The 23533-nt window shown below is 52.8% G+C and overlaps 9 protein-coding genes across 9 annotated transcripts; 4 read left to right on the forward strand and 5 right to left on the reverse strand.

Annotated features, from left to right (window-relative positions):
- Positions 1 to 1044: 1044 nt before the first annotated feature.
- PG994_014725 (KH domain protein) lies at positions 1045 to 4906 on the forward strand (the record flags this gene model as incomplete). The annotated part of the gene is made up of 6 exons (XM_066866134.1): positions 1045 to 1503; positions 1563 to 2438; positions 2522 to 2925; positions 2963 to 3873; positions 3937 to 4283; positions 4328 to 4906. The coding sequence occupies 6 exons, from the start codon at positions 1045 to 1047 to the stop codon at positions 4904 to 4906; spliced, it is 3576 nt and encodes a 1191-aa protein (XP_066707810.1).
- A 399-nt stretch (positions 4907 to 5305) lies between these two features.
- On the reverse strand, positions 5306 to 9712 carry PG994_014726 (uncharacterized protein; the record flags this gene model as incomplete). Its single annotated transcript, XM_066866135.1, has 13 exons — positions 5306 to 5342; positions 5603 to 5849; positions 5962 to 6139; positions 6217 to 6445; positions 6562 to 6658; positions 6711 to 7008; positions 7071 to 7121; positions 7182 to 7373; positions 7445 to 7540; positions 8227 to 8923; positions 9108 to 9277; positions 9363 to 9521; positions 9596 to 9712. The coding sequence occupies 13 exons, from the start codon at positions 9710 to 9712 to the stop codon at positions 5306 to 5308; spliced, it is 2568 nt and encodes an 855-aa protein (XP_066707811.1).
- A 352-nt stretch (positions 9713 to 10064) lies between these two features.
- On the reverse strand, positions 10065 to 13294 carry PG994_014727 (uncharacterized protein; the record flags this gene model as incomplete). The annotated part of the gene is made up of 2 exons (XM_066866136.1): positions 10065 to 12921; positions 12951 to 13294. The coding sequence occupies 2 exons, from the start codon at positions 13292 to 13294 to the stop codon at positions 10065 to 10067; spliced, it is 3201 nt and encodes a 1066-aa protein (XP_066707812.1).
- A 1075-nt stretch (positions 13295 to 14369) lies between these two features.
- Positions 14370 to 15399, forward strand: PG994_014728 (carbon-nitrogen hydrolase; the record flags this gene model as incomplete). The annotated part of the gene is made up of 2 exons (XM_066866137.1): positions 14370 to 14414; positions 14536 to 15399. 2 exons carry the CDS (start codon positions 14370 to 14372, stop codon positions 15397 to 15399), a joined length of 909 nt encoding a protein of 302 aa, XP_066707813.1.
- Positions 15400 to 15735: 336 nt separating this feature from the next.
- Positions 15736 to 16572, forward strand: PG994_014729 (uncharacterized protein; the record flags this gene model as incomplete). The annotated part of the gene is made up of 2 exons (XM_066866138.1): positions 15736 to 16034; positions 16104 to 16572. The coding sequence occupies 2 exons, from the start codon at positions 15736 to 15738 to the stop codon at positions 16570 to 16572; spliced, it is 768 nt and encodes a 255-aa protein (XP_066707814.1).
- A 607-nt stretch (positions 16573 to 17179) lies between these two features.
- On the reverse strand, positions 17180 to 17464 carry PG994_014730 (uncharacterized protein; the record flags this gene model as incomplete). Its single annotated transcript, XM_066866139.1, has 1 exon — positions 17180 to 17464. The coding sequence occupies one exon, from the start codon at positions 17462 to 17464 to the stop codon at positions 17180 to 17182; it is 285 nt and encodes a 94-aa protein (XP_066707815.1).
- Positions 17465 to 18649: 1185 nt separating this feature from the next.
- Positions 18650 to 19237, forward strand: PG994_014731 (uncharacterized protein; the record flags this gene model as incomplete). Its single annotated transcript, XM_066866140.1, has 1 exon — positions 18650 to 19237. The coding sequence occupies one exon, from the start codon at positions 18650 to 18652 to the stop codon at positions 19235 to 19237; it is 588 nt and encodes a 195-aa protein (XP_066707816.1).
- Positions 19238 to 19725: 488 nt separating this feature from the next.
- PG994_014732 (C6 zinc finger domain protein) lies at positions 19726 to 21492 on the reverse strand (the record flags this gene model as incomplete). Its single annotated transcript, XM_066866141.1, has 3 exons — positions 19726 to 20398; positions 20466 to 20488; positions 20698 to 21492. Coding segments are annotated over 3 exons (1491 nt in total), but the record flags the coding sequence as incomplete, so codon positions are not given.
- A 605-nt stretch (positions 21493 to 22097) lies between these two features.
- On the reverse strand, positions 22098 to 23252 carry PG994_014733 (uncharacterized protein; the record flags this gene model as incomplete). Its single annotated transcript, XM_066866142.1, has 3 exons — positions 22098 to 22848; positions 22921 to 23067; positions 23134 to 23252. The coding sequence occupies 3 exons, from the start codon at positions 23250 to 23252 to the stop codon at positions 22098 to 22100; spliced, it is 1017 nt and encodes a 338-aa protein (XP_066707818.1).
- Between the last annotated feature and the right edge of the window lie 281 nt (positions 23253 to 23533).

The following is a 23533-nucleotide window of genomic DNA, read 5'->3' on the forward strand; positions in this document are numbered from 1 at the left end:
CAACCCAACAAAATTCACCAAGGGTATCAATGGCCTTGGCTTTTGCTGCGGTTGAGTCAAGAAGTATGTATGTAAGCAATGTGGAATCCCTCTAGAACAAAATCAAAGGTGTTTTAAGCTTGCGACTCAACTCGTACATGTAGTTCTGTACGACGTACGTTTAGCTGAAGTCTGTTATCCGTTGTCGTGCCGTGGGTTGCTGTATCAAAGCGAAATAGGTCCAGTTCAGTTCAGTCGCCCATTCGCCCTTGCCAGCAGAGCAGACAGAGCAGAGCAAGTATGTACCGGGGACCTTGGGTTGCTGCCACGGCATCAGGTGAATTGCATTCACTGTACCTCCTTACGTGCTCAGTCTCATCGGTCTCTCAATTCAATTGATTAATTTTCCCACTAATTCATTCCACCCCCCACCACACGTGCTTTACGTTACCTAACCAGCTTAACCTCTCCTTTCTCCTACCGACCTATCTCTACTCCTACTCCTACACGTAGACCTCTTCTACTCGGATTTATCTCTCGTCCCAATCCCATTCTCGACGCCATTGGTCACCCGTGGTGCATCGAGCATTGAGATATCTACTTCATTTGCTTGTTCATATACTGTAAGTACCAGCAGCTCTGCCCCCAAAAGCACTTCCTTGGGTGCGCTCTGTGCTTGATGCTCGGATCAACCTCCACCTGCACCGCTTGACTAGTGCCCAGCAAGCTCCCACGCCTGTGTTCACTGTGACATCTACGGCTGTGTCTGCGAATGCGGCCGTTGGTGTGATCTTGTGTTGGTGTGACTGTTGGTCCTTCTCAGGCCTGTCACCGGGTGAACATTTGGGTGCTACACTTTCTTAGCCCTGAGCTACAGTCAAGCCTTCTTTTTTGGCAGCTCTGCCAGCTATCACCACACTTTCGGAAAATCTTACTTAATTGCCCCAAGCTGACCACGACCCCGTTTCCAGAGTTCCATCTACCTCGTTTTGCCTGCCCGGCCCATTGTTCGCTACTTCCTCGGTCGATCGACCCCCCTCGGTTTCGGTACAGCTCTTATTAGAAATGGCTACTTCTGACATGAATGGTGAGGCTTCGACCTCGGCTGCCGAGCGTCTGCTCCAACAGCACGCCGACAACCCTCTCCATCATGTAACTGTCGAGGATGCGCCTGACGAGGATCTTCCCTCCGTCCCGTCCAAGACCGCCTCATCCATCGACACCCAGTCCATCGAGGCCTTCCCCGAGCTCGGAGCCCCCAAGGGCAAGGCCCCCGTCAATATCGCACCCATCTGGAGCGCCAAGGGCGGCAGGTCCAACGGCTCGACCCCGGCCAACGGCACACCTCGCGCCCCAACGCCTTCCTCTGGTGTCGCTACTCCTATTGGCAATGTTCCGAACATGTCTATCCCCGGCCGCCACGTCGAGACTGTTACCATTGAGCCCCAGTTCATTCTGCCCCGCAACCAACTCAAGCGCCCTATTCCCGATGTCGTGAAGGACATCAACCGCAAATCCCGCGCTGTTTTGACAACCTCTAATGTCGGCAATGGTCGCCTGCGTATCGATGCTACCGGCCCCAGGACAAGGCTCAGCAAGCCATCCGGGATTTGGTCCAGCAGATCGGCACCAGGCAGACAATCAAGGTCCCCATCCCCCGCTCGACTAGGGCTCATGTCATTGGAAAGCAGGGCTCCACCATCAAGTCAATCCAAGAGAGGACAGGCGCCAGGATACAGATGCCCAAGGCCGACGATGCAGCCGATGATGACGATGACGATACTATGGTCGACGTGCTCGTGGAAGGCAACACTATCACTGCCGCCGCCGCTCGCGATGCCATCAACAGAATAACCGGCGAGCGCTCTTCCAACATCAGCACCAAGCTCAAGTCGATCCCTGCCGAGTTTTACCCCTTCATTGCAGGCGCAAACAATAACAGTCGGGAAGCACTCGAGTCGGATCATGGTGTACAAATCCGTATTCCTCCCCACCAGCCCTGGGCCCATCCTATTCCTGCCATTCCCAGCGCTGGCGAGCGCCCCCTGTTCGCGCCGGCGAACAATGATAACCACATCCAGCTTGCCGGAGACCGTGCTGCCGTAGCTGCTGCCCGCGCAGCCATCGAACGCCGGGCCCAAGAGCTTCAGAACCAGCTGCAGATGGATCAGGTTGATATTGCCCGGACTCGTCACCAGTTCATCATCGGCGATCGTGGCATTCCTATGGACGACTTTTTCGCCGAGACCAACTGCGTCATCCTCCTACCCACCGATGATAGTGCTGAGGCTGTGACCGTCATCGGGCCGGATCAGGATGCTGTAACCCGTGGTTTAGAAAAGGCCATGGATCTCGCCATGAGCATCAGCTCTTCGCCTATGGATGTTAGCCGTTCTCACAAGCACGCCGCTGGTGGGGCATCCACCTATCTCGAGACGTCTCCCGTTATCTCCGACAACGTAAGGAGATTGAGCGTATCGAGAACCTCCACAAGATCCATGTGACTACCCCTTTCATTGATGGTGTGACCTCGCCTTGGGAGCTCTTTGCTCGAGACGCCAAGAACATCATCAAGGCGCAGAAGGAAGTATCATCGATTGTCAGCGGTCTCCCTCCTTCCAGGTTGGCTACTGTTCCCGTTGATCCGTTCTTCCACGCTTACCTGCGAAGCGATATCAAGCCCAGGGTCCAGTCAGACTATGGTGTTCATCTCGTTGTGCCTGAGCCTGGCGAGGCTACTTTTCCCGTGCTCCTGGTTTACGAAGGAGAGACCGGGTCCGAGCCCTACCAAATACCTCAGAAGGCACCCACTGCGCAAGAACTGAAAACGTTCCAGCAAGGCCTCCAGGAAGCTCGCAAGCACATCCTCGATCTCATTGGGAAGCAAGAACAGCTCAAGGCCGAGACCCTTGAGGTGCCGACCAAGTTCCACGAGAAGCTGCGCAAGTACATCAAGAGAGGAGCAGGACGCTACAGTTCGTAGCGCCGGTGATATTCCTGTCCGCGTGAGTGTGAGGGGCACCACAGTCACTATGCGGGGGCCCACCTCGGCGGTCGACTCGCTGGCCTCCAAGTCTAGAGCCTTTGTCGAGCAGGAGAAGGAGGATGAGAAGGAGCGTGGCTTCACCATGAAGTTCGACTTCCCTCAGAAGTTCGCAAACCATTTGATTGGAAAGGGCGGTAGCCATATCAACGAGTTGCGGGAGAAGTTCGACGTGGATATCCAGGTCCAGAATGGCGAGGTTGAACTGAAGGGTCCCAAGGCTAAGGCCGAACGTGCCAAGTCGCAAATCAATTCATTGGCTCGCACCTGGGCTGACGAGACTAGTCACACTCTCAAGGTCGAGCCCAAGTTCCACCGTGAACTGATTGGCGCCCAAGGCAGCCAGATTGGTCGTCTTCAGACTCGCTACAATGTTCATATTAACTTCCCCCGGACTGCGCGCGCCGGCAAGGATGATGAATCGGGTGCTGATGCTGCTAGCGAGACTGGTAAGCCAAAACGCCAACAAGGTGCCGATGAGGTTGTTATTCGAGGTCCCAAGAAGGGTGCGGACTCCGCGCGTGATGAAGTGTGGGAGCTCTACCAGTTCCTGAAGAACAACTCATTCATTGACACGGTTACGGTCCAACAAAAGCAACTGCCATCCCTGATTGGCTCGGGCGGTTCTGCCATGGATGAATTGCGCTCGGCTACAGGTGCCAAGATCGACATCCCCAATGAGCGTAACGAGGACGAGAACACTCTTGTCGATGTTCAGATCAAGGGCACCAAGACACAAGTCGCGGCAGCCAAGAAGCTACTTGAAGAGAAGAGGGCGGTTTTTGACGACACCGTCACCAAGACCATCGATGTCGACAGGCAATGGCACAAGTTCCTGATCGGACCTGGTGGTGAGTATTACCATGTTCCTTGTCGTGCCACTCTTTATCTACTAATACTGATGTGCTTTTTAGGTGCTACGCTGCGGGACATTATCGTCAAAGCTGGTGGACCTGATGACAGACGGCTGCAAGCCAGGACCATTCAGTTCCCCAAGCAGGATGCCGACGGCAACTCGATCAAGGTTGAGGGCCGTACCGATATTGTCGACAAGATTGTCGCTAGCATCGAGGCCATGGTTTCAGAACGAGCAAGCCAGGTTTCAGAAGTAGTTGACGTACCTGTTGAGAAGCACCGAACTCTGATTGGACGCGGTGGCGAGGCGAAGCGCAAGATCGAGTCCGAGTTCAAGGTCTCGATTGATATCCCACGACAGGGCAGCGGACAGACCGGCGTCAAGATCGTCGGCAAACCTGACGATGTCGAGAAGGCCAAGGAACATATCCTCTCTCTATCAAGGAGCAGGAGGGGGAAACCGTTCAGGTTCCCCGAAAATACCACAACGCCATCTCGGACAATGGTGCCTTCTTCCGAAAATTGCGCAACGACCACAAGGTTACCGTGGACCATGCAGGCCATTCGACACCGCCCAAGGCCAAGCCCTCAAGTGCCCGGGCCAACAATGGCCCTACGCCATTGATTACTGATGATCCCGAGCAGGCGGCCGAGGCTCACTCGTGGAACATTGTCGATACCGCCTCTACCGAAGAAGGCGAGGTTCCTTGGGTACTCAGGGGCAACCCGGAGAATGTGGAGCGTGTGAAGAAGTTGATCGCAACGGCCCTTGAGCAAGCCCAGAAGAACACGGCGACTGGTTATCTTGTTCTTCCCGACCCTTCTACCTACCGTTACGTTATTGGTCAAGGTGGCTCCAAGGTCAATGCCATCCGCAAGCAAAGTGGGTGCAGGATCACGGTCCCTCGCGATCAGGCTCGCGATGAGGCCATCGAGATCAATGGATCTCGCGAAGGCTGTGAGGTAGCAAAGGATCTTATCTTGGAGGCCGTCCGTGAAGGAGCGGCTTCGCGACAGCAGCGAGACTAGATGTCGGCTGGTCGCGCCGCTACTCAAGGCAATTCGGGATACGACATTGATCTCTGGTAAGGCCTCTCGTTCCTACATAGAAAGGAACTGAACAGGGCTAGGACTAAAAGAGAGCGCGGACATGCGCTGGGAAGGTTATGCGGAGCATTTCAGGCGCACAGATTTCACGGATCCGCAATAATACTGGTAGAGAAAAATGCTATAACGACTATCTTAAGCATCTGGACAATATTACCCTTCGCCATGAAACATGCATAACTGTATGGTAGGTCTGTATACACAAGAGTGTACGAACGAATCGGTATATACTCGGTTGGAATTACAACCAGGCGTCGAAGGCATTTGCTTTGGGCAACGTACCCCTGAATAATTCACGGGGACATAATATTCCCAGGTAGATCATCGGTCTCCAGTAGCTTTAACCAAGACACGCAGGCTAAAATCAGGTATCTCGTGCATACCAAAATACCGCTTGTGCGGCTTCGCGTTCGACGGCAGTTTAATGTCATATCGCAACATGAGAACGGCTAGAACAAGCTTGATGAGGTCTGTAGCGAAAAAACGGCCGGGGCTGCCCAAGAACTCGTTAGTAATCGGCTATAATGAAGAACCCACTGAGAACCAAAGCTCCACAGGACAGTATACGATGGCTGAAAGTATGGATCTCAAGGGAGATGATTTTGTAAACAAACATACCAAACATGTTTTCCATGTCCAAAAGTAAGATATTCCAGCCCAGTTCCGGCAGCCTCATGCTTTGTAGTGTCGGCAGGGTGTTCCTTGCGTAGCTTGCTGAACCGAAAACCGTCGAACAAATCAGGTTTGTGGTAAATGGCTGCATCCTGGTGGATAGCCACAGTCGGAACGCCTAGACGGGTGCCTTTGGGAATAGATGTGCCGTCTCGGGAGCGGAACCCCTTTCGGGCAATACACATAAGGCCGACTGCTCGGATAAGCGGTCAGTGGAAGAATAGTATCAAAGTTGATAACCTTCAGCCGGGGGAGAGAGGATGGGCCAGCGACAGACAGGTAGGTGGACGAAGGGGGGCACAAACTCATAGATATAGGGTTCATCCTGCCAGCCTCTCGTACAAAGCTATCCAGTTTGGTTGCATTGAGCATCGTCTTCTGTGTGATAATCCCGTTCTCACGAAGGGCTAGGATCTCCTGCCGAAGTGTTGGTGTATACATATCTGGTGTGAGAGCAACCTGTATCACGGCGCCAGTCAGGACCTAGAGCTCGAAGCTGAAGTTAGTGATATGCATGCTTCTGCCCTCCCCGTCGGTTATGAAAGCGGAAAAGCACCTACAGAACTTGTCTTGTGTATAGCTGCCAGGTTCATCCCCATCAGCCGTTCCACAGTTTTTGTGACATTCCTTTCACGACTGGGTGCAGTTTCAGCCAGCCATTGGAGCAAATCGACTGGTTTGGCCTCCTTTGCTTTGTAGTTCTTGCGGAGTCTTGCGAGTACAACGCTGTGCATCACCTCCTCGGCGAACTTCCGCCGTCTCCATGCAGGCGTAAGACGGATGAGGTAGCTATCTAGTGGTGAGCTTTCGCTTGGAGTTTCTTTATGATGATGGAGTAGTTTTAGACGTGTTGAGGAAATATCCACCTTCAATGGTCGTAGAAGGGGACCACGGGGGATACATACGGTTTCCACGAGTCGGGAAATGGTCTGATCAACTCAGTGGAGACAAGTACGGCCCTTGTGAAGGCTCGTAAGTTGCCTAGATATACTTCGTCCCTGCCTATGACAGCCGCGTTAGAGAATGCAGTTTGGCCCAGAGATATGTCACTTACACAACGGATGCCCAACAAAAGCATAACTAACAGCTCGGGCGACGACTTTCTGTATCACATTGTGAAGAGTGATAGGGGTGAAGTCTTTGGCACAATTTAGCATGCTGTAGAGGAAGAAGAAGACATGGCCTGAAAGGCAGTACTCACCTCGAGGAGATCCTACATACTTATCCAAGGCATCGTTAATCTCCTTGAAAAGACCAGGAGTTAGGGTGCCGATATTCTGGGTGAGCCTTCCAGATATGAGACCAAGATGCCACGGTGCGTTGTTTCCGAGGGTCCATTTCGACTGGATCTCCTAGATGCATGGGTAGGGATGATGCAAGACTAAGTAAGACAAGGAAGTTTTCGTCGACTTACATCGGCACCTATGTCGAGAAAGCTGAGCACATCGGCGGGAGCTGTGAGCAACTTTCAATGGCGGCCAAGGTCAGGGTATATATCCGTGCTAATAAGGGATGGCATGCTCACCTCGGACATCTTGGCCTTGTCCGACACGAGTATGTACTCGCCCCTCAGCGTTGCAATCGTGAAATAGCCAGATTTGTACTTCTTATAGCCCTTTAAGAGGTAGTATCGCGGCCTCAGCATGAACTTGATGGCACCGCGCCAAGAGGCAAAGAAAGGTGCATGGCCATAGCCCATTCCATGGACACCGGGTACCTAGAAATCATATGTTAGCCGCATCTCTTCGTGCATAGGTTCGTCGATCGATGAAGAAGAAGCAAACATACCCTTCCGCGCGCAGTGCTATAGTAGGACCATATGGCATACGCCACGAAAAGCCCCAAGAGAACTGCGCCCCCGACTGACAGGGTCTCCATGAGTATCTAGGTTAAGTAGAAGGTATCAGAAGGATAGGAAAGAAAAGAAAAGAAAAGAAAAGAAAAGAAAAGGGGGCGACGAAGTCAGATGCACCCAGTGGCGCGACGGGTAATTAGCAGCACGTCTCATCAAGTCGGGCGAAAATGTGGGAAATGCGTGTGTTCCAGGACGATAAGCAAGTAAGCAAGCGCCTTGCTTGGATGTCTGAGACAAGTGAGAATCGGAATGAGTGCCGCCAATCGGGAAATTTGATAGTCACACTCGCTGCTCGGTTCGCTAACACTTAGCGGTACCACCCTGGGTGGCCAGACCGGTCGCGATCTTCCCCCGCAAATGGACCAAATGAGATAAGAGACAGACCATATGTAGGTGAGTATGGGGATGATATTAACATATTGATGAAGAGGCAAGAGGCTTATCGGAGAGAGAGACAGAGAGAGTCATATGGGCTACGTTGATATTATCACTAATTGGGCCATTCTGATGGAACGGACTAGGTAGTAGAATCTACCAAGTATCTATACCCAGATCTCCGGTGGAGCGTCAAAGTAGTAGAAAGACAACGGCAGTGCCACCATCAGCGATACAAGATACACCCTCAAATACACAAGCGCCCGGGAGAGAAAGAGCGTGCGTGGGATCCAAGCCAGCTGCTCGCCGACATAGCCAGCCGCCCCCGCAAGTCTCCCACCACCTTCTCCGTCGTTTCCGACACCGACTTGGGGATAGGCACTGTCCTGAGCACCTCGGCCGCGGCTGCCGATATAAACGTCGGCGGACTCTTCTTCTTCTGCTGTGTCCGTGAGCTATCGTCCGACGAGATATCCGGCTCCGGCCAACCCTGCGGGTAGACCTCCTTGATCACCTGCCTAAGGGGCAATCCCTTGTACTGTTCATGGACAGCCGTCCCCGGCTGCACCTCGACCACCAGCTGCTTGAGCCTGCTCACCAAGACCGGCCTCTCGGGGTGCGCGCCCGACTTGCGGCACGCCTCGGCCGCGGCCTGGACGATCTTGTCAAGGTGGGACGACAGGGCGATGACGCGCTTCGAGAGCGCCGCCCACCGGATGCGCAGCCTTTCCAGTTCCCCATACGTGCCCGCACCCGCAGCCGGACTCACACTCCCGTCCATGCTCACGCCCACGCCCACGCCCGCCTTCGCCGTCGTGACGATGCCCCAGTCCACCGAACCGCGGCGCGTCGGCGGCAGGGTGGCGCCGAGCGCCTTCTGTAGGACCCGCAGCTCGCCGACGAGGACGTCGGGCTCGGCCGCCAGCCGTTCGAGCCTGTCATCGTAATCAAAGTCGAAGTCCTCCTCGGCATCGGTCCCGGCCTCGACCCCGACCGAGGGGGGCCCAGTTGCCCCAGTGGCGGGTCGAGGGCACGAGCTGGCTCGACAGGTGGAGCAGCTCCTGGACCTGGCCCTTGAGTGTGCAGAGCCGCGAGAGGTCGGCGGCGATGCGGTCGTTGATGTGGGTGCAGTGGACGATCCAGCTGCGGGGCCCCAGTGTCCGCGGCGATGCGCGCGAGGACCGCCTCATTGGGGACGATAGAAATGCAGAGCCATCGTACTCATCATTACCGTCGCTTCTTCCACTTGCTGAGGTGCCGGACTGGGAGAAGGGCGTGGACGGAGAGGCAGCTTTAGGCTTGGAAGACTCGCTGAGCATATGTGTTGTACCCTTTTTCGCAGGCCTGTGTTGCGGTTTGGTCTGAGGCGGAGAATGGGTCGTCTCTTCGTTCTGTTCCGACATGTCAGCAACAGTTTAGGAGCCGTGCTTCGTCACACTACACTCGCTATCCCTCTTCCACAATGGCCTTACCTACCTTAATAGCAGACATCTCTTCCTCCACTGTCGCCTGAAAATACTTGGCTTGAACTGGACTACCATCATATGCCGTTGAATCTCCTTCTCCCGTGTCGGTCTCGGTATAACTAGGTCGTGGTTGCTTCGGAGGAAGGGGGTCTCCTACTGGCCCTGCTTGCTGTCCCAGCATGTCAGTCAAGCCCGGTCTGGAAGGCTTTCTGCCCACGCCAACATCTCTCGGTGTCTGCCTACCTCATCAGCATGCGCCTCGCTGTCGACTGTCGCTTGAATATGTTCGGATTTGGTTTTGCCACTTGAGAGGCCGTCGTCTGCTTTAGGACCGGCTGTAGAACCTTGCCCCGAGGCCATATTCAAGATACACCGCAGAACTATGAGACATCTGTTCTTCGCAAATATAAATTATTGGGATGCTCCTCAGAATCTGCTGCAGAAATGCAGGAATGCGGGAATAAGGCAGCCTCCAGTAGTCGGCTTTGCTTTCAACAAAGGATCGAAACTGCAGGGTTTCGAACACGCTTGAATGAGGGAGGCTTGTCAAAGAATCCCCTAAGCTAACGTGAGTAAATGATGAACAAAGACATTATTACAGAATGACGCATTCTCCAGGGTGCAATCAGTAGAAGCAGTGCTCGACATAATAGTCATGTAAAATTGAGAAAACAAATCGGTCTAGATATAGCTCGCTCAAAAAAAGTCAAGTCTAGTAAACTTCGAGTACGTAACGGCCCTCCTCCTTGAGCCTATCAATCTCCTTTTTGGAGTCGACCTTCTTACCGCTGGTGCGGGCTTCGGTCTCAATCGCCTCCTGCAGAACCTCAGTCACGTCAGGCACAGGCCAAGTCGGGCCACAGAGGTAGAATGAGCCCTCGTTGGTGATGTACGCCTTGACGATGTTGTTGATAGTTTGCCGCATCCTGTCCTGAATGTAGATCTTCTGCGGCTGGTCACGCGAGAAAGCAGCACCGAGTAGAGTGATGACGCCAGCGTCAACGTAGGCCTCCCACTCCTCACCATACAAATACTCTTCACGCTGGTGACGAGATCCGAGGTAGAGAAGAATCTCACCGATCTCCTTGCCCTGGGCCTTCTGCATGGCGCGGTATTGGACGAAGGCGCGGAATGGAGCCAGACCAGTGCCAAGACCGGCCATAATAAGCGGCGCATCATCGCGAGTGGGCAGCTTCATGACAGATGGCTTAACCGATGCGGTGATGGTGCTGCCAGCCGGGAGACGGCTCAAGTAACGGGTCGCCTGGCCGTATCGGTCACGTCCCTTGGTATCGACCCAGTTGACAACGACGATCATGAGTGCGACCGCGTTGGGGGTGACGGCCTGTGCTGAAGCGATGGAGTATTCACGACGCTTGAGCGGACCAACGAGGCGGACCATGTCGGTGAAGCTGAGACGGGCAGAACGGAACTCTTCCAAGATATCGGCATATGTCAGGGTATCGACCTCGTTGCGCTTCTTGAACTCATCAGCGCCTTCCTGAGAACCAAGTCCCTGCAGTTTCTTCTTCTCAATCTCATCGCTAGCGAATTCGGCCAGGGATTCGTAGAACCTCTTGGGTGGCTTTCCGAAGATGTCGATGTTCTGCATCAATGACTGGAACACGGTGCGAGTCTCCATAAAGTCGCCATCTCGGCCGGGTACTTGTACAAGCTCGTCGCCATTGAGACCATATGATTCGATGAACTCCTGCACCAGTTCTGGGTCGTTGTCGGCATGAATACCGAGTGCCTCACCGATCTTGTACGTAAGGCCGGAGTTGCCCAGGTCAAACTCGATGTGGAAAATGTTGCGGTCATATGTCGCAGGAGTCAGTCTGCGGTTCTCCTTGACCGAGATGGTGTAAGTCTTGACCGTCTGTTCAGGTCGCAGACTGATTTCGGTTCCGTAAGCTTCCTTAAACAGAAGACCCTTTGCAGCGGAAGTCCAAGTGCCGGTCTGAATGTCTTGTTCCACGTTCTCCTTCTCGAAGGGAACAAAGCTGCTGGATTTCGCAGAAGTGGGAAGAGGAGCAGATGCCTCGCCGGTGGTCTCGGCCCATGTCTCGGGGACTTCGAATTTGATAAGGCATTTGTCCAGAGCGTCGTTGCACTCCTGCAAAGCAACGGCGTTGCCCTCCTGGGTGGCCAACTGTTGTAAGGTCTCCGACTTGAGATCAGGACGAGCCACTCGAAGAAAAGTGAGATCGACAAGCAGTCTGGCGACATTCTTGTCATGCTCGAAAGCGGTCGAAGGAGCCGAATCCAGTATATGAAGCTCGATGCCTCTAGCTTGGACATCCGTACGAACGGCATCCGGGACTCGCTTCTCGACGTCTTCGTCCTTGAAGTTCGGCAGCTTCAGCACTAACTTGCCACCAGACTTGACAATTTGCGAAGTGGCAACTTCTTTAAGCAACTTCTCGTCGCCAACGAAGACGACATCAGCCTCTTCGATTGCGTATGGGGCATCGATGGACTTCTTAGACGACCTCAAGTCTGTTCGAACAACGCCTCCCTGAACCAAGTTGTCATGAGTCTCGTTGACGAAGACGTTGTGGCTGGAATCCCGAGAGAGCAAATTGCCAACAACCATGGGTGCGTTCAGAGACACGGAGTCATCCACATCCCAGAAGACATACTGGGCAACATTTTCCAGTTGGGGAAGCAGAGTCTTCTTGTGGGCCGGGACATCTTTACCGATTGCCTTGAGGATGGAAGCAGTAAATGTAGTAGGCGAGAAAATGTCTGCGGCGGCATACTTGGCATCGATCACAGTAGGTGCGGATGTCCACTTGTCAGTGAAAGAGACAGAGGTAAAAACATCCGAGTAGAGAGTAGACTGGACGGAGGCATCGGTAACAGCCGACGCATCGTGCACCTGGCCAAGGACGACAATACCGCTGGCTGAAGCAGGAAGGACCTTGAGGAATGCTTCTTCAACAAAAGGTCGGTAGACTCGGACGCTCACGGCACCAATCTTGAAGCCCTTGTCCGACAGATCCTGAACCACTTGCTTGGCTAACTGGGACTCAACGCTACCGAAAACAACAACAACAGTCTCGGCCTCTTTGTGGCCGCTATACTCGAAAAGCTCGTATTCGGTACCAAGTTCGCCATTGAACGAATTCAGTAGCTCAACAACCTTGCCGGCCGAATCGAGGCGTTGGTTCAAGGCATCAGCTGCTGCCGACACGGTGTTGTATACCGTGGAAACGCCGGCCTCGCTCAGAGCGTCGATGACGCGGGTGGTCTCGCGGGAAGTGCGGACGCCATCGTAGATGTGAAGTGTAGGAAGAACCTTGGCCATTAACGTAGCGAACAGCGACATGTGCTGTGCCTCGTATGCGGAAGAGCTGGATACCAGACCAAGGCCAAGCTCCTCGGCCAGCTGCATGGCGGAACCGTACTCAGGGACAAGTCCGCTGTTGCTAGAGTAATCTGCCGCAGCAATGTGGGCGACGAAGGGGCTGGCCACACCATACAGCAGAGCCAGCTGGTCCAGAGACGAGCGCAAGCTGCGTAGACTCAGGGATGGCGCCAACAGAGTCTGGGGGATATGTCGCTTGCTCAAGTTAAAGTCTTTAGAGATATGTACCCGAGCGCAAATGCGCCGGCGCCGGTACGGGTTTGGAGGGGCACGACATTGGTGTTATAGCCATGAATATTCTGGTCGTTGTTCTTGCTCCAGCTCTTGACAGCCACGTCGAGGTCGAAGGTCTCGGGCGAGTAAGAGAAGATCTTGTCGGAGAGCTTGTATGCGATCTGCTGAACCAGCAGCTGGCTGGTCACGTAGGTAGGACCCGAGATCGAGGACAGAGCGACAGGCTGGCCAAAAGGCAGGCTGGAGGACTGCTTGGTGAACTCGTTACGTTGGTCCATCTTGTCGGTGGTAGGGACGCGGTCGGTAGGCGCACCGCTCTCCTGCTGCTTCAACTGCATTCTGGCGATTCCGGGAAACAACAGTTCACTCGCGGGGCTACTTGTACAGGCAAACGACAAAGATCAACGACAAGAGAAAGGAATGAATAGAAACACGGTAGATTTATTGCCGAAGACGTCTGAAGTGTTCGATCCTCAAACGGGCGCAAGTCTTGGACTTTTGTGAGGCGCAACCGTGAAGCGATACTTGAAACCTCGAGTATAGATACCAAAGGGAAAGAGGAAGTTCATGATGGCAGGAGAAAGCGAATAGATAAAACTGGACCTACTCATAGTCACGGCCGAATACGGCCACTTTTTTTACGATGGAGGGCGATTGCGCCATCGCAATCCCCGGTGAATGGGTGACATGCCATTTCTTCATCGAGGCTCGAAAAGTTATTGTGGACAATGGATGAGTAAACGGCGTCGCAAAAGCTCGCGGACAGAATCACGCAATTGAAGCTTAACCTAAAAAGGCCTGGTTTTTATCGCTGACCAATGCACTTTTCCCAGGGGTCCATCGGATCTAGATAATCTGATGCACCGACTGCCGCTTGCACCCTTAGTACTGCAGCATAGCCTGTACATACCATACCGACTTATCACCGTGTTTTGGTCGCATTACTAACAGTAGATAGACCCCTAGTTTCTCAACGGTGAAAGCGAAGAAAGGGGAAGCTGTTGAAAGAAAATGCCGACATGATTCTGTACAGACGTCAGTAAGTAATACATATCCAGTGTTGTCCAATTGCCAGGTCGTATGGCGACCATGCCAGAATCGAGCCGGAGTCGAAAGGTCCAGCAAACCGTCTTGCGCTTCTCATGCCATCGACATGTACCAGTGTGGCATGCAAATTACATGGATACAGGCCCCTCGCGGCTGCTCGGTACCGACAGCCGGGTCAGCCTCGACAGCCGCACCCCGCGTTCCCATCAGTCCGGGAGTCGGGACCCCACGAACCATTCCATAATCCAGACCCCTCATCGCGCCATATTGCGATGGATAATATTTGAGATGGAGGCTTGACATATGAACGCCAAGACTTGTGCCATATCACTGTCTCTTAGTAGTATACATTTCTTTCTTCTCGTCATGGCACCTGTATATAAAGTCGCTCTTATCCAACTACATCCTCAGGTATGCTGCCATATCCGCGAGGAGGCTCGGGGTGTTCAGGAGCTTCGGGCCGTTTGACGTCACTCAGGTTACTTGAGTGAGTTACCAACGTATCGATACGTATTGCTAACGTCTCGCAAAGCCCGTCTTTCCAGCTGAGAACTTTGCCAAGGCGATATCCTTCATCAAGGATGCGGCGAAGCAGGGCTGCCATTTAGCCGTGCTGCCCGAGTACCACTTGACATCATGGGTGCCTGACGACCCCCAATTTCGGCAGTCGTGCACAGAGTCCATGAAGTACCTAGACAAGTATCAGGCGCTTGCCAAGGAGCTCAGCATCTGCATCTTGCCCGGAACTATCGTGGAAGTCCACGCCGACGACAACAGCAGCACGTCGAGCGAGGGGCCGTCCATGCTCAACGTGGCGTATTTCATCTCGTCTAGCGGTGATGTTGTAGGAAGATACCAGAAGAAGAATCTCTGGCATCCCGAGCGCCATCACTTGGTCTCGTCGGCGCACGACCCGCACGAGGCGTTTGATACGCCCTTGGGTCGTGTAGGCATGGTCGCATGCTGGGATCTCGCCTTCCCCGAGGCCTTCCGGGAGCTCATCTCGGACGGCGCTGAGATCATCTGCGTGCCATCTTTTTGGACCATGAAAGATGTCAATGACGAAGGCTGGGACCTGAATAATAATGGCGAGGCCGAATTCCTGAATAGCGCGGTCGTCACTCGCGCATTCGAGAACACGTGCGCCGTCATCTTCGTCAACGCCGGTGGGCCCGCCGAAAAGGGAGAGAAGACCAACTTTGCCGGCCTAAGTCAGCTCGCTCTCCCACATATGGGCTCGGTGGGTAGGATGGGCCGCGCGGAGGGCATGAACATCGTTGAATTGGATAAGGATGTCCTGAGGATTGGCGAGGAGAACTACAAGGTTCGAGAGGACATGAAGCGTGAAGGTTGGCATTACGCCTATACGCGCATAAGAGAAGGAGGCAAGTTGTAATTAATTATCGCAAACGAGTCTTCGATAATCGTCGAATTCATGTCATGTACGATGAATCAAGGGATCTTGGATCTTTTTCGACTGAAACATGGAGCAGTCGCGTTGTGTGATGAAGGCAGGCGCGTTGCCAGCCACCACAGGGAGTGCGACGTCATGTGGATTGGCTCTTCCCAATAACCTGCAAGTCGTGCCTACACTTCTATCGGGCGTCAACCCGCATTTCTCCTCATCTTCGTGTACCGTGCTGCCTCTAAAAACAACTACACCTCCATCCTCATCCTCATCCTTATCCTCATCCAAATACCACGTCTCAGGAAATCAATACCGCAAACCACCATGGCGGGCATCCCGAACGATGTCGTGGCAGCGCTAACGACGGTCTTTACACCACCGCCAGGGTGCGCCAACCGCTACGCCGTCTTCATCGCATCCCCTACGCCAATTGGTGGTACCAGCACCAACCCACCGAGCAGCGGCTGGATTGACCCATCGTTCACGAAGTGCAATCCTCCGCAGTATACGAACAACTATCCAACGTTCAGTCCGGGCGTGTGTCCAAAGCAGATGAGCATCGTCTCCTCCACATCCCGTGTTGATGGTGGCAAGACAAGATGGACTGGTGCTTGCTGTCAAAGGTGTGTATATGAATGACTTCTCCTGCGCCGATAATGATGCTGCGATACGAGCTAATTCGCGTGACACAGCGGCTTCTCTACAGCTGAGCTGGACCCCCAGTGGATATGCACGTCGTCTGTCACCACACCCATGCCCTTCTTGCTGGACCCGAACATATCCACGGCCGACATCTACACCACACTCTCTAACATATGGATCGAACACGACCAAGTGACGGTCCAATGGGAAGAGAAGGACCTTGCTGTGTTTCCTCCCAGTGTCGCAGCTCACTATGCGTCAATCATGGGTAAACCCGCAGCACCGGAGAATACCGGCACTGCCAGTTCGGCATCTGGAGTGCCAGTGACGCCGGCGTCCACGTCGCCATCACCTACGAATTCAGCATCCCCAACGGAGCCCGAAATCACGGCTAAGCCATCGGCAACACCCGACATACCACCATCCTCATCGAGCCCCAGCCCCTTGACAACTAGAACTGCATCAAGCAATGGGTCTGCTCGGGCTCGCCCGCTCAGGTTCCGAAGGAGACATGCATAAACATGTTAGAAGGGGTTACACATGCTCTTATCGGGGTGTTGGGTAGCTAGAATTCTCTGAAGAATGCCACAGCATAACTACATCTCCTAGAACAGGATAATCCCTCAATGCTCCGCCGTCATACAGATAAGGGCAAACATGTATCTTATAGTTAGCTATTGTTAATAAAAGGTCACTCACCATTCAATGACGGTACTAACGAAAGTGGAGTCGCTAATCTCACTTTCACTATACGGACAAGAGCCTGTATCTCCTCGAAACATGCTCTCTGCTTTTGCAAATTTGTAACTCCGTTTCAATGTTAACTTACATATGATGCCCCATAAGACAGTGCAATGCTTCTTTTAGTAACATATCTTCATTAATCGATAGGCCATGTATATCTTTCCGCTCGACTTGTATCATGTTGAACCGTTCATATATAAAAAATGGTGAATTCACCACGGCAACAGACAGTTCATGTATGAATGAGACATTATGTTATTCTGGACCTGACCATGTCTCTGCATTTGCATCCTTGGTCAGAGCCGTGCAATCATCGCACTCCTGATGCATGAGATAGAATCCATGACAACCTCCAGGGCAGCCATGCCTCTGCGCTTGCAGATCACGGGCTTGCCAGTGGTCGGGGAGACGCTCTGCCCGCATCGAACGGGCAGTTTGATCCAATGACTACAGGCCCAGCGCACGAAGTACTGCCCACAGAAACAGGGTCTATCCTGGCCGTTGTGGCTGCCGTCGTCTCCCCGGGAGTATGCCAGTACTTGAACTTGGTTCCTATCTGCCACTTGATGACTTCGAATGGCTCGACCACCCTCTCGGCTGCTGCTGTCCCAACGATGGCAGCTTTTGTGAGATCTGGTTGGTGAGAGGAACTAAGGTATTTGGGCATGGTGTGATGGTGTACTTGTTGTGGATGAAATTCAGTAAGGGTCTTGGTAGTTTGATTCGCCATTAAGGGTGGTGAAATTCACGCCACATATACCATCTGCTAACAATGAAGGTGAATGCCATTGTCTATTATGCTTTAACCTTCATTGTTTCTCTTCATTATTAAGCCTTTGTACTAGTGATCAGAGACTAAGAGATGGGGAACCTGCATTACTTGGTTCTGACTTGTCTTTTTAACCAAGTGAACGGACCCCTGCCTCTGACCGAGGCTCTTCGTTTCCCGCAGCCGATCCTCTTCAACTATTTGACCAACTATTCGGCAAAATGCCACTTCTGTGTCCTCGTCTCAGGCCGTGCACGCGGAACACTACTCAGAGTTGACCAGGTTGTCAATGATGATGCTTTTACCTCATCCGGGCAGGTTTGCGACTGGGATCTGGCATGTGAGGGGGTTTCCTTACACAAAGATGGTTTGCCCACAGCGCACCGAACACAGCCAAAGTGCAATGACCGCAGGCCCATATCGTATAGTACCATCAGTCGCAGCAGTAACATCCGTCGGGGACGGCGGCCCCCTAAGCGGTTATGCCTTACTTTGAACTCGGTTCCAAGCATGCCCTTGGCGAATCCTTTGGATCTGACCACCGGTCCGTCCTCTGGGCCAACAACAAGGCACTTGCTAACATCCCGGGTAAACATATCTGGATTCCGGTGTAGTTCGCAAATGCAAGAACGCATAATAACGTCTGTGGTAGTGTGCTAAGGTTAGCATGAGTCGAAAGGAAAGTGTGTAACGCTGGGACTGTCAGCCCATGTAACTATACTGATTTATGTTGATGCTAAGACAAAGCTGTACTTTTCATAAATAAGCCTATTATTTTTACTAATAAAATACGAAGCACTGGCCTGAATCTAGCAAAGGACTCCCTCTGACTAAGAAACAGGCTAGTTGGAGCTCTAGCATCATCACGAATATATTAACTAACCGCTAGGGCGGAATAGTGAGGTTTTATAAGGATAAGCTCATGACTCATATATAATATCGACCGTTTACCTCCGTTATTTGCACAACCTAGCACGCGCAAAAATGTCTGAACATCTCAGAGACACTGACGGCCCTGACCAGGAGCAGGAAGAAACAGTTGATAGTTCTAGGGGTGACCCCAAGGAAGCGGTCTCATAAGAAATGGCGCAGGATGTGTCATCAACCGCACCACCGGGGGAACAAACAGGAGACGCTCAGTCAGTGATGGGCCGACCTAATCGTTTACGGAGCGAAACAGCTGTCTCGGCCAGCCCGAGCGTCCTATCAGCCCCTTCCCAGGACGAGGTGCATCCTCTTGGCCATCTCCCACAGCTACAGCAGGGACGACGTAACGCCATTTCGGGCCCCAGCGGTCAGCAAGGCTCGGAGGCACCTACAATCCAGGCCCACGGAAGCGACACCAGCAACAATAGCCACATCGGTGATCATCCTAACCCCCTGAGGAGCAACCACTTCGTCATCACCGAGCAGTTGGCCCGTATTCTAGCCCGCGAGGGCTCGCCACCGCCTCATCTGCCTCTCCGCCCATGGCAGCGACGCCTCGGCACCCGGAGGCAACGCCTACACACTTGGCGGGCTCCGCGGCTACCTCCGATAGACGAGGGCCTCGTCTGGAATAAAGCGCCTCCTATGCTGCGGCCGCCCCCTCCTGTGGCACCAAAAGCAGAGACGATCGGCGGCGGCAACCGTGTTCATGTCACAATCCATTACATGCTATGTTGGATTTAAGGCATGAGCCTGGATCCGCTGTTTCCTGATCATGTAGGACCTGGCATGCTTCTTGACTAATCCCCAGAGACCAAGCAAGCAGCCGCCCATGTGCTTTGGGGCATAGCATCTTGGCGTAGGTATGTAATGTGCCAGTGAATATAACTTGGAATACCAGAGATTGTCCTCAGAAATGTATAAGCCATGCTTTCCAGCAGCGGTCGTGATTCAGCCACAGATCGTGTCGTATGTAGTAGTTGTTGCGTGGGCCGTAATCGTCGGCGTAGATGAGGCCCATCACCCGTGAATTCACCAATGATCGATGACGAAAAGCTTGGATTATTGGCAGGAGTCTGGAGGGTTGCGTAACGCTGTAGTAACTCGAGTTGAAATATGACGAACATGACCGACCAGCGGTCGTTGCAAGCCTCCGTGGGATTCCTCTACCTTCTCAAGCAAAATGACTATAATACGGAAACTCCCACAAGCAAACAACGAGATATCATAACACTAAGAAAGAAATGCATATGGCCTGTCATAGCAATCATCCCATTCCGTCTTGCCCGAGTCCCAGAGCTTGTGCATGGCCGAGCAGGCCACCAAGGGTAGCCGGTCCCCAGTGCCCGACTTATCTCGTCCAGTGCCTCCTTGACGAAGAGGCGTTCCGACAAGGACCTCGTGGCCGCCTCGACACCGGCGACGTTCAGCGGCCACATGAGACACGGCTTGGTCTTCGGGGACTGGATGGCCTCTCGCAAGAGACCAAACAAAGCGTCTGCGTGCGTGGCTCGCAGTGTGAAGAGGTTGTACGTGAAACTTATGGGGAACAGGTTCCGCAGAGCTGAGATGCAGTAGAGTGCCACGGCGGAGTGGTAGATACGAGCGAGGAGGAACAGCTGCTGGTATGACTCGGGGTAGAGGCTTGCCCACGCGTCTGGGTTGAAGGTGAGTATCTTCGATAGGAGGTCCTGGGCCGAAGGTGAGTCGAATTCATGCAATTGCGGTGGTTGTGTTGTCTGGAGCCGCAGCCGGTTGATTTGGCTAATGATCAGGAACAGGAAGGGCGGGCAGAGAACAGTCGGATAATCTCCCTTTCCATAGACTTTCTCCAAGAAGTCCAGTTCCGGCGTCGTTACGAGATAATCCTCGGGAGGGCTCGTAGAGCTCGCCAACACTCCCAAGCTGTCGGTATCTTCAGCAAAAGGCATTCTCATGCACGGGTGGTGGAAGTCAAGTTAAACTAGCTTACATCATAAAGTATTTGAGTGTGGGCTGCATCGCGACGTTTTCTCTCATGAAGCTGCTTGATACCTCCGCGACAAGCCAAAGCTTTCATAGCCGCGAGGAAGTGGACACGCCAATTCTGTGGCGATCCATAGGAGAGCTACTTGGTTAGTCGAGTGGTTCATGGGGGGTACATAGGTCAAGGTGCAACCAAAATAAGACGTGGAGTGGTAGTCTGACGGCGTATAGACACTTACATCGATAAGCATAAGACACAAGATGCTGTACACCGTCTGGTCAAGTCCTCCAGTATCCTTTTTGAGAACAACCTCCTCGGAAATACCGCGGAGACTCAACCCCTTCTCGGTATGGAAACGATACCAAAGCTCCACCCTCTCCGCCTTGGGAGGCCGTATCTGGTGAAGATAATGGCCCAGAGCTAAGCAAATAAAGGTACGCCGTACGGGTCCAGAGATCCCCCACATCACCTCCAACGGTAAAGGGTTGATGTAAGGACTGGGGCCCAAATGGGCCAGAGGTTGCATAGCCGGGTAGATACGTATATTGACTACGGAGTTACTTGATGTTAGCCGGAAACAGGTAGTGTTACACTCAAATATTGGGTTCAACTTGCAGTAGCATGCGGATTGGACCGCTTCCGATACGTCGTCTCTGAGATGAATGACTGGGATTAAGGACCCAGTGTACAACTCGGCCGACACATGGACTGCTCGCTCTAGGGCGGCCGTGACTTTCACTTGTAGACTGATGGCAGAGTCCTTGTCCTTGTCCTTATCCTCCTTGGAGGTGGGTGTCTTGCGTTTACGGGTTCGAGACGTCACCCTTCCTGGAGCTAACCATCTCAAGGGTTTCTTGTCTTCGTAGCCGGGGCACACGACACCGGCCTGGCGGCACTTGTTGCATACAGGGCGTGTAGAGTCACATTCGAGCCTGCGTCTCTGACACTCCCAGCAATAAAGGCGGATTGAAGTTGTTGGTGCATCCATATTAGCGAGCAAAAGGAACCCCACACAGGGCAGACGGAGACTTGGCTAAGTGGACAACAGGTGTCAAAGTCGACAATGTTTGGCGTACTGGATGATGCACGATGGTTGTACGAACACAACGAATGTGTCTGAGGATGGACGGAGATGGTCGACTATTGCAGAAACCCGGAAAGGGTACAAGTTATAGCCCAGCTCGGACTAGGGTGGAGATGATATGCAGTCAGATCGGCGGCAAAAGTCTTGGCCTTCCACATTTCCTGATCCGATCTAGCGTTGCGCGACTAGCAGATCGCCCTGCCACCATCATGGGCGCAGCAGACAGAAGATAGGTCAGAATACGGATGGATAATTCATGTACATGTAGGCCGGTCTTTCATAGACTTGATACCCATCCCCTATCATCAGAAATGGCTGCAAACACAGTTTGTGGATGGCTATGAGTCAAAATCGATAATGCACCTATAGATGTTGATCTCCGGCGTATTGGACAGTTTATGGGGTATACAAGTGCGCTCGTTAATATGAAATAAATATTATAGTTTAAAATTCAAGCTTAATAAGAAGCAGGAAAAGTATTCCAAGTCTCTAACCCGCCGTCAAAGTATACGTAATAACCAACCCATACCGCCCACGATGCTTATACTGTATTATTAAATGGGAGTTTTGCTGCGAGCGTAGCCATTGTCCTCCCAAAACGGCTTCTTCTTGCCCTGTCTCTTATCCGTCTCTCGGCCCAAGGCGCACTGCATAAAGCCAAAGGGGTCGATCAGGGTGATCCAAAAGTTCTGCCCACTTTCCCAGCCGGGACCGGCCAGCTCCGTCTTGCCGTCCTGGGCCAGGTACATCTGGTAGCTCTCGGGAAGGTATCGCCGGGGGTGGAAAGCGTTCCACAGGAACATGTTGATGAGCATTACCGCGGCCTCGAAGACGTAGAAGAACCACTCGTAGCGCAGGATGGGGCTGACACTGTTCCAGTCGAGGTTCGGATCCATGAGCTGCGTGCGAGAGGTGCTGAAGTGCTCAACGAGCCGGTAGACGGTCCGGATCAGGACGAGACCCGAGCTGATGTAGAGGGTCCACAGAACCATCGAGACGTTGCGGTTCGCCACGCCAGCTTGGCGGCATCGACCGTAGAATGTGGTCGCCAGAGCGATGAAGAGACTGATGACCCCTATCTGCAGAAAGAGCGATACTTTGGTCAGGATATCGCCCAGCTGGTGAATGTCGGCATTGGCGTTGGGTTTGGCGATATAGGAGATGCCGAGTGCGTTTAAAATTTCAACCACGGAGGAAAGAGCACCAAACGTAGTGAGAACCCGCCCAGGGTGGACTGGTGTGCAGTATGGCACATAGTACAGCAAACGGCCAAGGATGTGGTAATTGGCAAGTTCGACGAGAGGCCTAGATGTATGGTATTAACGCGTCAGTTTCGGCAATCTCACCCCCAAGTCAAAAAGCATGTTGTCAACATACGGGGCAAAGTATATCAGGCACTGGGATGCGATGTACACGGGGATATTGTCGTAGTGTCTAGTCTCATAGAGGCGGCAAGCGAACCCTGCAGTGAACAGGGCACCACAGAAAGGATATAACGCTGTGACTTTGAAGCATTTATACCGCCTACCATGCCCGAGTAAGAATCAGCTGTCATTGCCGTATTACTCTGAGGATAATACCCTAACTTACCAGCATTGGACGAGGTGAAAGATCATCGTCACAATAAAAGCCGCCATGAAAAAGTCGGTTGCCCCTACATCAGGGGCATAGTAATAAAGAGACCCATCGACTTTCTGTCCGTCCGACATCTTGCCTCGAATACAATTTGGCGTGTTGATCTATCAATAGTCACAAGCTCGAAAGATTCGGATGCCCAGTAAGGAAAATGTAAGAGGTAGTCCGCATGGAGGGCAATATAGTTTTAAAAACAAGCAGGTAATACCGTAGCCTTATATCTTCATACTTTCGCCCATTCGACGGCGATGCTTTTCAAGCGATTATGACCTAAACAGGAAATACAGAGTATAGGAGTATACGTGCCCATACTATTTATCTAGTCAAGTGGCTGTGCTATCCAGTCCAAAGGGGC

Source organism: Apiospora phragmitis, assembly GCF_038363925.1.
Source record: "Apiospora phragmitis strain CBS 135458 chromosome Unknown utg000014l:1.0-1827420.0:1.0-1829600.0, whole genome shotgun sequence".
Classification (NCBI taxonomy): domain Eukaryota; kingdom Fungi; phylum Ascomycota; class Sordariomycetes; order Amphisphaeriales; family Apiosporaceae; genus Apiospora; species Apiospora phragmitis.